The following is a 13,834-nucleotide window of genomic DNA, read 5'->3' on the forward strand; positions in this document are numbered from 1 at the left end:
AAGGTTAAATCCAAAACAGCAAAAGTTAACCAGTCATTAAGCATATGTCAGATACCTGTTTAAGTGCTTTCTGTATATTAATTCGTTTATTCCTAACAAGAACCATATAAGGTAGATAGATACCCTTCCTATTTTACAGAGAAGAAAATAGAGACATGTCATTTTTCCAAGGCGGCACAGTGAGGTAGTAACAAACACATTGTTAAAAGGCAAGAGTAGTCTTGCATTCCCATCTCTTAGCTATATTGCCTCTCCACTCAGACTGTAGACTGAAATTTGAGCCTGAAATGCAAAACTATTGTCTATTATTTTGGTTGTTGTGTTGATAAACGGTTGTTCTGAAAACTCTCTCTTCAAAAGTATTGCTAGTTATCTGATGCTGTCAAAATTGAGATAGCCCCGAGAAAGACACGTCAGGCAGATTCTTATGTCTGCCAGCTCTGCAGAGGTAGGCAACTGTCAGGGGCCTAGCATGGCTACCGAGTCTGCTGTGTCCAGCTCAGCATGGCCTGAGCCTTCCCTGAGTCTCATCTATTGACAGCTTAGTGCCGAAGCCAGTAAGACTCAATTCTTCCTGATACCCTAATACAATCTGAAAGCACTAGAATAATGTTGAAAGACTTGTGTTCATTTAGAATTTTAAAACAAGTTTCTAATGTATGTGCAACAATTGTAAAATACTGCAGAGGATTTCTAGGGCCTTAATTCATTTTTAGAGTGGGATTATAAATAATAAAGAGGAAAATGTAAATGAGCATTAAATCCATCACCTTGGGAAATGAGCTGCAGTTTGCTACTCCCTTTGCCTGAATTGTCTCTTGTGTTCCTTCTAAACCAGTCGGAAATCCTGCTCATCCTTCCAGACCTGGTCCAAATGCCACTTCCTCTGAGATGGTGTTTCTAATACCACAGTTATATTTAATCACTGCTTGCTCAGTACTTCCATAGTTTGTGGCTTATGTCTTTATTTTGCCCTTATCACAATTGGCCTGGCCTTATAGTTCGTCTCTACCACGTCCTGGAAATTCTTGAGAAGCCAGAGTCAAGGAGAGAAATACAGACTGACGGTTAAAAGCAGGAGTTCAGATCAGACAAAACTCAACTTGGATCCTGACTCTGTCACTCAACTTCCATAAGATCTTTGGAAAGCTGATCACTGGGAATCTTAGATTTTCCACCTTTCCATTGAAGATAATATGGGAAAACTTGTTCTGTACTTAGATTCCTGGGTTCAAATCTTAGGCTAATAACTTTACTTGTCTATGTCTAAGTACCCTTTCACATAAAACAAAGATGATAATGGAGAATTTATCTAATAATTATGAGAATTAAAGTAATCAGTTTTTGTAAATTATTTAGAACAGCGTATGGTGTACAAACAAGCACTCAATAAATGTTAGCTATTTTTAATGTTATTATCCTGTAGAATTGTGGTAAGGAAAACATAGCATCCTGTTTGCAAAGAGATAACCACATGGTAGATGCTCAAAAAACAGTAGCTGTGATCTCCTGGTACTTTCCGTAATGCCTTGTCCTGAGAAAGTATACCCCCTAAAATCGTTCTTCAGTGGAATACAATGTTTTGTAAGGGAAGTATCATACTGTAAGAATAAAGAAAGTGGAAATCAGCTTATAATGAGGCAACAAAATCAACCAAGCACATTTTTAGCAGTTGCTCCTCTTGGTGCTTGAAAATCATCCTGAAGCTTATAGGAAGAAGTAATATTTTTATCAATAGATTAAATACAAAAATATACCTCTGTGCTCAGTATTCCTTTTAGCTTGCCTATAATACCACGTAGAGGGTAAAAACACTCAAAGAGATATAGTAAAATCTTCCATTCTCCCTTTGGAGCTTTAAAAAAGTCAGAGCTTTATGATTTTTATAGAACACAGATCAGCAGGAGAGTAAAAGTGTGAACACAGGAGGAAATTGGCAAGTTCGGCCTCCTCAGATTTTTTTCCTTTTCGAGAAACATATAAAACAGTGGCTGATTTATAGCAATTCATAAAGATGAATGGATCTGACATGCAGGTTAATGAAGGCCTTAGCAAGCTATAAAAGCAGTGTCTATAAAGAGATAAGACAGTTTTTGTGCAGCTTGTCAGTTTGAGCGTATTTTATACACATTTTCAAATTCTGCACACAGAAAACTGATCACATGATTTACATGACTTTTTTTTTGCTAGCTGGGCTATTAGAAATATAGTGGCTGTATATATAAAATCTAAAATCAGTACACAAAATCATATATATGATCCAAGAGAAGAACAAAGTATTTAGAATCAGCATTCTTGTCCTTATTAAAAGCCACTCTAATATTTGAAGTTACCTACCTAATGACATCTTGCCATTATACCATGATGTAATGTTGTCATAGAACTGAATTTTAATAGCTGAATTCTAGGCTGGTAGGCATCATTTACCTGGTACAGGTACATACCGGATTGCATGCCCTCGGACTTTTTAAAAAATTCTCTATTTCTATAGAGAAAACAGAGTTTCTACAAGGGTGTACTTCAATTTGTTTAGTCACATTATGTATGGCAAAATTGGCATGGCTTACAGAGTGAATGTGAAGTCATTTCCTATAAAGCACTTGGAATCACTGATTTTTCAGTACATGCCACAATTCCAAAGGAAGCAGATGAATCAAGAATCCTATTTGAGAGCACAGTTTTTATTTTCTCTTCTAGGAAGACAAGATGGCTGGCTTTTTATACATAACTTGGTGTAATAGTATATGAGTATACTATTGCGTGCCTTTTTGTGTCTGTGCTTGTTCCAAGCACCAAGCATCTGCTTCTGCTGCCCTCCTGGTCCAAAATGTGATTCCCCCTTTCTTTTACCTGTTCTAAGGCTGCTTTCTTCCTTCAAAAATTGGCTTCAGTTAGTCTTCCTTGGAAAACCTCTCTTGACCACTCCTTCTTCTACCAGTTTGATCCTTTATACCATCTCTCATATTCTTAGAGACCCAGAGAAATAGCTTAGCATTTAAGGATCTTTTTAATGACTCCAGGAGTCTTAGTTTGATCTCTCTAGTTATACTATGTGTTAACTGAAACCAAAGAGCAAAATTTTACTCCTTCAAATATGCCCCTTTCTTGTTCAGCTTTTTAAGGTATTTATTTAAACAAACACTTGATTGTGACATTTACATGAGCATGTTGCAGAGATTTTAAAATATATAACAAAATATCTTTAAGCTTTCCTTTGGAAAGTATAGCAAAGGAAATAAAAATTGTACCAAGTTGTGATTAAAGACACTTATGCCTAGCCTTCCAATCTTGTTATTTTGTACACACAGACACTGTTAACACAGTTCAATAATGGTTATGTTGTATAAGCGGTTTGTTATACAGCTTTGACAACTCTTATATTCCCTTGTTTGATGAAACATCCTTTTGAAAAATGATTTTTTAATGACTGCGTAGTTTTTCATCTTGAGAAGGTTTGTTTCACTATCAAAATTAAACAACAATTGCTGCTTGACTCTGAGTTGGGAGTGAAATACAGTGGCTTAAACTTCCCTTTATCTATCCTGACTTTGAAGCATTAGAAAAAAAAAGCCAAGAAGTGAGATGGGAAAACAGAAATTAAGAGAGTTAACTATCTGAAAATTTATGACAATATATGCCCACTTTATAGAAATAACTGTGATATATGTCTGCATTGCATATTATTGATTTTCATCTGATACAATTTTCACTATATTAGTAAGATTATAGCATTTAATATAGATTTATTGATTTTAGAGATAACTGAAAAATAAAGTAAGAATCTGTTAAATAATTTGGACCTCAGATTAGTCTTATTTTATGTACTAATAAAACCTATAGGGGAGAAATTGATCCATTTTCAATTCAAGGGGAAAAAGTCTCAGGAAAAACTCATTCCATAAATTTATGTTCCGATTCTTAAAAGGTAAAACAGCTTCACAAAAGGCAAAGGATCTAACAATCAGTTGGCTTTGAATTCCATCTCTCTCTATCCTTTACTCACTACAGTTTTGGCATCACCCAAGCATCAGGACTAATTCTATTGTCCAGGGATTAGGTACAGGTGAGGGTGAGGGAGACTAGAAGAGGCCATAGGAGTAGGATCTCACTGGCTCAGCTCTTCTTCTATCTTACTACTGTCCTGATCTGAGCTTGGCACTCTGGTAGCCCAGCAAATGATCCTTCACTATTTGCCATTTCCCCCTTTTGCTCCAAGACCAGATCAGCTCATAGCTTGGTTTCATGCCTGATCAAACCAACAACCTAACTGACTGTCCTTGAACCCTAGTATTTCCATTCTTAAAACTCTATTACCTGCTGCATAAGTATCTACTATAGCCTGCCCCCTCCTACTGGGAAAGTCAACTGGCTCTTTTTTTAAACCTTTTTTTTTTTAATTGAAGTAGAGTTAATTTACAATGTTGTGTTAGTTTCAGGTGTACAACAAAGTGATTCAGTTCTACAAATCTATATCTATATTTATATTTATTTCTATTCTTTTTCAGATTTTTTTTCCATTATGGGTTATTATAAGATATTGAATATAGTTCCCCATGCTATACAGTAGGTCCTTGTTGTTTATCTGTTATTTATATTAGTGTGCATATGTTAATCCTAAATTCCTAATTTATCTCCCCCTCTTTGGTAATGATAAGTTTTTCTATGTCTGTGAGTCTATTTCTGCTTTGTTAAATAAGTTCATTTGTATCATTTTTTAAGATTTCACATATAAGTGATACCATACAATATTTGTCTTTGTTTGACTTACTTCACTTAATATGAATCTCTAGGTCCATCCAAGTTGCTGCAAATGGCATTATTTCATTCTTTTTTATGGCTAATAGTCCATTTTATATATATGTACCACATCTTCTTTATTCATTCATCTGTCAGTGGACATTTAGGTTGCTTCCATGTTTTGGCTATCATAAATAGTGCTCCTATGAACACTGGGGTGCATGTATCTTTTCAAATTAGAGTTTTCTCCAGATATATGCCCAGGAGTGGGACTGCAGTATCATATGGCAACTCAATTTTTAGTTTTTTGAGGAATCTCCATATTGTTTTCCACAGTGACTACACCAATTTACATTCCCACCAAAAGTGTAGGGCGTTTCCCTTTGCTCCACACCCTCTCCAGCATTTCTTATTTGAAGAATTTTTAATAATGGCCATTCTGACTGGTGTGAGGTGATACCTCATGGTAGTTTTGATTTGCATTTCTCTAATAATTAGCAATATTGAGCATCTTTTCATGTGCCTCTTGGCCATCTGTATGTCTTCTTTGGAGAAATGTTTATTTAGGTCTTCCACCCATTTTTTGATTGGGTTTTTTTTTTTATATTAAGTTGTATGAGCTGTTTGTATATTTTGGAAGTTAGTCTCTTGTCAGTTGCATCATTTGCAGATATTTTCTCCCATTCTGTAGGTTGTCTTCTTGTTCACCTGGATCCTATGTCCAGCATGGACACTTTTCAAATCAGCATCTACAACCTGCATTAAGTCCCTTTGGACATAAGGAGGCCTTCCTTGACCCTCTATATTCAAAATAGTCCCTCTGAAATGTAAACTTTTTTGGATATTTGATGATATTAAGGAATTTTTATCAATATTTTTAGGACTAGTAAAGGTATTGTGGTTATGTTTTGAAAAAAACAGAACAAAAACAGAAACAAAAATAGTCCCCCTCTTCCCCAAGTCAACTACCTCTCCCCCAGGCATGCTCCAGATAGTCACTGTTTCTGTCTACATAGAACTTAACACTATCTGAAATTATGTTTTCTATGCTCCAATTCACTTTAGATGAATGAATTACTTGCACTTGTTAGTAACGCCAGCCTCCATGTCCCCACATTCCTATCATAATTGCCACCGAGGCTGTTGACACTTATAAAATGTGTGCTGATGTACCCTGTATCTGGTCACTTGGCTTCCATGAGGTATCTGTCATCAACATGTAAGTTATTTCAAGAATGACTTCACAGTGTCAAATAAAAAACACAAGAACCACCTGTGCACACACATGCTGTTCTCTCCTATGTGTTAACATACATTAGTGACAACTGCCTTGGATTTATGATATATGTGGTGTCCATATAATAATATGAAAACGTATTCTTCTAAGTATTCTATTGACTTTGGGGCTAGTAAGTGGAGGCATGACAATAAACATAAGCATAATCAGGGGAATAAACTTAAGGAACAGTTCATAGGAATTTCTTTTCTTTCATATCTCTGTCAAATGACTCTTCTCTATACATTTTCCCAAAGGTTTCAAGAAAGAAATGTTACCAGATCATAAGAAATGATCCCTCTTCTTAAATGTCAGGTTTGTTGAAATGAAAACAATTTTATTAAACTGTAAACAAAATCTGTGTTCTCTTGGGTTTTTCATTATTTTTCTCTTTGTGAAAATAAAAAAGGGTATCAGTGTACTCAGGCGAAACAATGAAAGACATGTGAAAGCAGAGTCGTAGATGTAAGGGTGAAGTATAGAATTTAAATGCAGTCAACCACTAGAAATACAGACAATGGGCATGAGACACTCATTTTATCAGTACATGCTTATCTTGTATTATCAAGACATTTTTAGCCAGGTAGCTTGCTCAGTTGACTAAGCATCTTCTACCTCATTTACTTAAACATGTAGCAGAGGAACTTCTGCAAGATATAATGATTTTAAGTGGCATACAGACAAGGCAGAAACACATGCTTGATGGAAAATAACTCATACAAAGCAATAGGACACCTACAAAATGTGTGGCTGTTTTCCCAATTTAAAAAGCAAGGCCATTGAAACTCCCAATTTGTTTGAATACTTTGGTACAGAATCGAGAATCAAATATAAAAACAAAAATTTAGTTGGATGGATAAACAAGGTCCTACTGTATAGTACACAGAACTATATTCAATATCCTGAAATAAACCATAATGGAAAAGGCTATATTAAAAAATGTATTTACATGTATAACTGAATCACTTTGCTGTACAGCAGAAATTAACACAACATTGTAAATCAATTATCTTCAATAAACCACCCCCCCAAAAAAAATTTAGTTGGAAAATTAGGTGGAAAAAAGTCTCTTACCTTGTTTGTTCCATTTTTGCCTAGTTTTTTTTTGTATTAAGATGTTTTGCTTTCTTTCTGATTAAATATGCACATTCTTAAACGTAGACAAAAATATTTAGGAAACTATTATACTCTCTTTTTAATTATGAAATGAAGTCAACAATGTAATAGGTGAAGTCTTGATTAATTTTTGAGAGTAAAAAAAAAAAACTCAAAGGGAAAAAAGTGACAAAAATATACAGTAAAACCTATACAGGTTTCAGCTGTAATCTCCCTTGAAAGAGTAGTTTTTTTAAAAAAATTCTTCAAGAAATGGTACAGTGAAGCATCTTAAAGTGCTAAGAAGCATAACAAACAGTTTGGGAAATACATTTTCCAGGATCAACAATTCCCTGAAGATTCTCAATAACTTTCTTCTGTTTACTGTCACGCATTTCCTGCCATGTGATAAAATAAAATTACCTGTTGTTAAGAATTCTAATATATTTTTTGAATAGATATGGACAAAGACAATTAAAGTTTGTTGTTTTTAAATGGGAGGAATATTATTGTGAATAAATTCTCAGAGATGCTCATCTCTTAGATCTAGGATTCAGAGCCAGAAATGTAAGTGATGACAGCATTGTTCCCAAACTTGATGGCGCTTGCAAAACAATTAGTATAGTTAGGTCTTTGAACAAGATAGATAACTTTAATTGAAATAGAAGATAGGTACTTGGCCCAGGCATTCTGTCTCCATGTTTGACTGACAGCCTGCATTCCAATTGCTTCTGCCTAATTCAGATTTCCCCTATTCTCCAGGATGTAAGTAAGATAGCTTTCTCTGTGGTTTGAAATATACCAAATTAGTCTAACAAATCTTTATTTTTCAGAAGTCCTGCTTAAAAAGGTAAAAAATTGATTTCTTCCCTTAAAAATAAAAGATGAGTAAATGAAGGCTCAAGTAGCAAGAGTTATAGTCAGTGAGTCAAGAAGTCTCGGTCTTTTTTGCTACTCGACTCCCTTTCTGAAAAATTAATTCTTTCTGCTGACAACATCTGACGACTCTCTAGAAGAATAAATAAAGTATAGCTTTATCAGTGGTTGCCAGGGGTTAGGGGAGAGAGAGGGATGAATAGGCAGAGCTCAGAGAACTTTTAGGGCAGTGAAGATACTAAGTGTGATTCTGTAATGATGAATATATGTCTATACACTGTCCAAACCCATAGCATGTACCACACCAAGAATGAATCCCAATGTAAACTATGGACTTAGGATGACAATAATCTGTCGCTGTAAATTCATCGACTGTAACAAATGGACCACTCTAGCAGGGGATGTTGATGGGGGGGAGGTTATCCATGTGCGGGGGAGGGGGGGAACGTGGAAAATCTCTGTACTTTCTGTTCAAATTTGATGTGAACTTAAAACTGCTCTAAAAATAAAATCTATTAGAAAGAGAAAGAAAACAAAACTCCAAAATTATGATTATTTCCTCAATAAGTTATGCTTCAAAATGTAATATTTTGAGCAAAACATTTGTAACATTTCATTATATAATGAAAATGTACATTCCTGAAATAATTGGGACTTCAAATCACTGAAAACTCCTACAAATAGTGGATGTATGTATTTCAAGTTGCCCATAACTTTATAAAATATGTATATCAATATTTAAAGATTTGAATACAAAAATATATCTGGTGTCTATATATGAAACTGAATACATGCATTTACAATTCTATAAAACTTTATACAAATAAAATGTAAAGATATTGGGGGCCTTTAAAAATATTTTGGAACAATGAGAGAGGGAAAAAAAAACCCTCTCTAAATAGTTCATAGGAACCATATTTTTACCCTCTTTAAATATTATTTTGCAGCTGCTTCTCTAATAGCACTTTGTAGTCATACCTGATTCAAACACAAGGCAGCCCCCACTCACTAGCTAAGTAGTAGACAGCCTCACGGTACACATTTTTTTTTTAAACCATAGACATTCTAAGCAAAATTCTTTTTTTAAATTGAGGTATAGTTGATTTATAATGTTGTGGGGGTATACATTTTTATCTTATTCTTTGACAAAATTACACTTTTCTTCATGTGACAGATCTTTAGAGTTGCTTAAGTCAAAGTTTTGAATTAAAGTTAAACCCTCAAATTTCAAGAATCTGTCCACAATATCAAAATAGAAGAGTAGGGGATGCATTTGAGTGAGTGAGATTGAAAGGGGGCACGAACCTTGTAGTTGGCATAAAAAAGGACAAAGGAAAACTCTACATGAGCCCAGTCTCTAGCCCAAGGAGTAGATAATTAGACACAGAGATTTTGAGAAATGTCGATTAGCAACAAAATCTGGTCACTGTATTGGAATGAGTGCTGGGCACTGGATTTGTGGAGAGCAGACCTGACTGAGAGGTACAAATCCATCACCACTGAGCCCTCAATCCTTGTGTCATGAACTGAACTGCTCCACAGCTCAGATTCTTTACTTATAAATTGCGGAAAATAACACTTACCTTATAGAATGAATTTTTTTTACAGAACAATATTCATGAAAGTTTATAAAATGTATAATGATATAAATAACATATCTAAAGTTGTAAATTATATGTACAAATGGCTACTACATTTATAGCTATAAATAAATAAGATGGAATTTCTTACCAAGGATGAATTCCAACTGTGGTTCATTTGGAGTCTTCTGAATACCTGTGAATAACAGGAACAAATTGAGATCAAAGATATTCAACCCATTATCAAAATTATGTCAACATATATTACTTTCACCCTGCCCAGAATGTATAAATGTATTATTTGGAAGAACAAATAAACTCAGTTAATTTTCCAGACTTACACGTAAGGAGTTGGTTCTCAAGGCAGGACATCATATTTGTAGTACAAGTAGTTATGACTAAAGATTTGATCTGTCTAGCTCCATGGTAATTTAAGAAACTCAAAAATATTGTTTTGTAAATGATGATAAATATAAAACATATTTTTCAACTATTTCTGTTTCTTTTGGATACATGTAGACAGAAATGGAACCTTTACAGAGGATGACCTCACCAAAGTCCTCTCTTACATAGATTTCTCTTTCACACCACTCCAACCTGCTGTAAACAGTAAATTGTTAATTAAAGAGTTATCACTGGTTTCGTTACTCAGGACATGATGATGGTGGTTATTCTACCAACTTACTGATAGCTCAAATCAGCGTTCTGTTAAATGTTTCTATTGCTCTTTTGGCAATTAAAAAATCTATTAATATGGCGAAATGATTGAAGATGAAGTGGGAGGGAAAGTGAGTCTGAGAACACAGGTGAGGAAATAGGAATGTCCAATTGTTAGAAGGTAGAAAGCTAAGGCTGTGGCAAGTGATAATGTGGTGGGTGGATTCTCTAAGACTGTACATGGTGCAGGGCTTCCTAAACAAGAGTCACAGAGGCCTGGGATGTCATTTGTTACCACTCATGGGTGACCAAGAAATGTAAGAATATCATAAAAATCTTTTCCTTATTTATTTTTACAGGTGCACTCATCCGATACAATTTAAATTTATTAGCATTTGGTCATGAATATACTGTGTCAACTGCAGCTTGGCACTTGTCATCTACCTCTGCAAGGATTAAATCATGAGCCACTACAGCTTCAACAGGCCCTGAAAGGAGCTCAGGGTGGAGAGCAGAAATGAGGAACTCTGTGCTCTGGAAAAAACTGGCGCAACAGGTAGATTTCAGATAGTTAAGAGATTTTTAGGAGATGATTTTATGAGCTCAATTCTTGCATCTCCTCATACCCAGGAAAGCACTAAAATCCTTCATGGTGATGACTGCCCCTCATGACTAGCAGTAACTCACAAGCCTAGCAGAAACCTCTGCAAAAAATATGTGTTTGATTGCAGGTACTCCTCCTTCACCAAAATCACGTATATACTCACCTTCCGCCCTACCTCTCGGGAGCAGTTTCCCAGAGCTATCTGAAATGCTGTCTCCTAGGCTATAGTCCTCATTTTGCCCCAAATAAAACTTACCTTACAACTCTCACACTGTGCATTATTTTTCAGTCGACAACCATTAGAACCACCTCTTTGTATAAAAATCATCCATTTTTTATTGACAGAGTTCACTTTTTTTGCACAGTAACCATTTATTTTTATTTCCTGCTGACATTTAACAAGGCTATGGGTAACACTTTTAGACTTTCCAGGAGAGGTTAGAGCAACAATCGTTAGGTAGGTCTTTGTTAATTTCAAATATTGTGAGAATTTTCAAAAAGTTATTAACAATTCTGCTGTAAGCGCTGACAATCAAATTTCTCAAAAAAAGAAACTCATCCGACCAATACCATTTTCTATGGATTATTTTTATAATGTAAATGAAATGAGAGGTTAGGCATATGTTTGCCAGGGTGAAATAAGTGGGCAACAAGAATCTTCTGAAGAGAGAAAGACATGATTTATGCTAAACAACCAAACCCAAACTAGAATGTTAAGCATGAGAGAAAACAAACAATTCGTCCAATGATTTTAATTACTCGAGTAGCACAAAAACCAATGTTCAAAAGCAAATCTTGACCAAGTAGCCAAGCTTGCTCTATTTATGTGATATAGTGCTCTTGGGTATGGCAGTGACAGGCTAAGCATCTAGTGTAACCATGGTGCCCTAATGCTGTCAGTTGAAAAGTCTTCGGTTTTAAAGAGAAAATTTCTACGTTCCAAAAAATAATTCCACGTGAGATGATAAACATGCTCAATAGAAAGTGTACTTAAAAAGTATTTATTAATGCCTTAATACACATTCAAGAACGGTGTTTCTATTTGCTATTTAACCATTTCATAGATGATCATCTACCTCACCCAAGATAGATAGAAGATGAGAGGCATCTCATAGACTCATGACACGGAGATAAATAGTGCAAAGGAACAAAGGTAGTTAATTTGAGGGTGCATGCGTACTCACTTGTGAACTGAAAGTCCCCATTATCATTTGCCTGGGGTACAGGCAGAAAGTTCTGGCCTTCTTCTGATGTTCCTTCCTCTTTGATTTCCATGATCAACCTTTACAGTTCTTGAAATCTTCCAAAGTTTTGTGCCCAAATGTCACTGCCAATGATTCTTGATTTGATATAGACTATCTTCACACTGCAGTCCACTCTGAAATTCTGCATTTCGGAAATAGCAACAGCAAAAACCTCACTTACTTCAGCGTTCAGTATAAAGCTAAGAAGTAAAGGTAGGTAGAGCCTAAAGCTACCTTCATATGAACTTCTTTCCTGCCTATCCCACTTTTACTTTCAGAACCAATCCAACCCAGTTTATGTATCCTAAACTCTCGGTTAAATGGCTAATCTCTATGCAATCCCTTTATGGTCATATGAGGGACTTCTAAATCCTGAAAGGTATATTATTTCTCTTCTAGTTCATTTTGCAAAATAGCAGATAGCTATCTGCACCTAATTTAGCAGCAAGACCAGATAGTATCTTGTCTAGGCATTAGCATGTTTTGCCAAGGTGAATCTTACTATCATCTCTCCATCCACCCTTGTTAGAACATTATTCATGAGCACATAAAGATAATTTGGCAGGACACTCTTCTTCTAAGACGAGCCAACAGCTTGTTCAGGGGAGTTTCCAACCTCATCATTAGGCATAGAGTCTCTTGCTGCTCTGTCTGATACAGGTTTAATTGTTTAATGATTGGGGTATACGGTGAAAAGAATGAATAATAATTCTAAAAAGTAAAGCTCCAAGGGAAATGAAAGTCACAGCAAAATGATGAAAATTAGCATGGGGAAAGCAAGCCTCCAAGAATTTAATACCCTGTTAAACAGACAGCTTCAAATAGTATCAAATTTATTTGATATTTAGCATGTTATACATGACCAAGAATGAGTTAGGAAAAAAAAATCAATGTTGTTTTAAATCAAGTTACCAGCTGAATTAAAAATGTATAAAAATCTTTAAATGTCTATCCAATTCTGTTTAATGAGATAGCAGCAGTAGAGTTCAGTTTGGAATACTGATTTGGTTTCCAACTCCACAAGTCCACACACTCACTCTTTGTTGTTCTTAACAAAGCAGCTTCATTTATAATTCAGCTCTAGTTTTTAAATAGCATCTGGCAAAAATTAAATCCAGAAAGCATCTTGAATCTTTAGAAAATATTACAATAAGGTTGCAGATAAATACACATTGGTTTCTAAGGATACAACTAGGAACACTTGCTGGGGTAAAGGGCCATAGCGCTATTAACAAGACCAAAGCCATCAATTTGACAATTATATTTGATTTATTTTTTATTGAGTTATAGTTGATGTACAATTTTACATAAGTTACAGGTGCACAGTATAGTGATTCATGATTTTTAAGGTTACACTGCATTTATAGTTACTATAAAACACTGACTGTATTCCCTGTGAGGTACAATATATCCTTGCAGCATATTTTATACATAATAGTTTGCATCTCTTAATACCCTACCCCTAAGATTGGTGCAGCCACTGCGGAAAACAATATGGAGATTCCTCAAAAAGTAAAAATAGAACTACCATATGACCCAGAAATTCACTCAGGGGTATGTATCTGAAGAAAACATGGAAACACTAAGTCAAAAAGATTCAGGCACCCCAATGTTCACAGCAGCACCATTTACAATTGCCAAAATATGGAAGCAACCTAAGTGTCCATCAACAGATGAAAGGATAAGGAAAATGTGGTATACGGTGGACTACTACTCAGCCATTAAAATATGTAAAATTTTGCCATTTGCAGCAACATGGATGGAC

At 35.2% G+C, this 13,834-nt stretch overlaps 1 protein-coding gene across 6 annotated transcripts in view; it reads right to left on the minus strand.

Annotated features, from left to right (window-relative positions):
* Window positions 1-13,834, minus strand: part of INPP4B (inositol polyphosphate-4-phosphatase type II B) — a 746,563-nt gene that overhangs the window by 349,367 nt on the left and 383,362 nt on the right. For all 6 annotated transcript variants that reach the window (XM_057725716.1, XM_057725717.1, XM_057725718.1 and 3 more), the window contains 2 exons: window positions 12,010-12,211; window positions 9,716-9,760 (listed from right to left, as the gene is read on the minus strand). In XM_057725716.1, coding sequence (XP_057581699.1) covers window positions 9,716-9,760; window positions 12,010-12,100 — 136 coding nt within the window. In that variant the 5' untranslated portion in view covers window positions 12,101-12,211. The remainder of the gene's footprint in view (window positions 1-9,715; window positions 9,761-12,009; window positions 12,212-13,834) is intronic.

This window comes from Hippopotamus amphibius, chromosome 3 (assembly GCF_030028045.1).
Source record: "Hippopotamus amphibius kiboko isolate mHipAmp2 chromosome 3, mHipAmp2.hap2, whole genome shotgun sequence".
Taxonomy (NCBI): Eukaryota; Metazoa; Chordata; class Mammalia; order Artiodactyla; family Hippopotamidae; genus Hippopotamus; species Hippopotamus amphibius.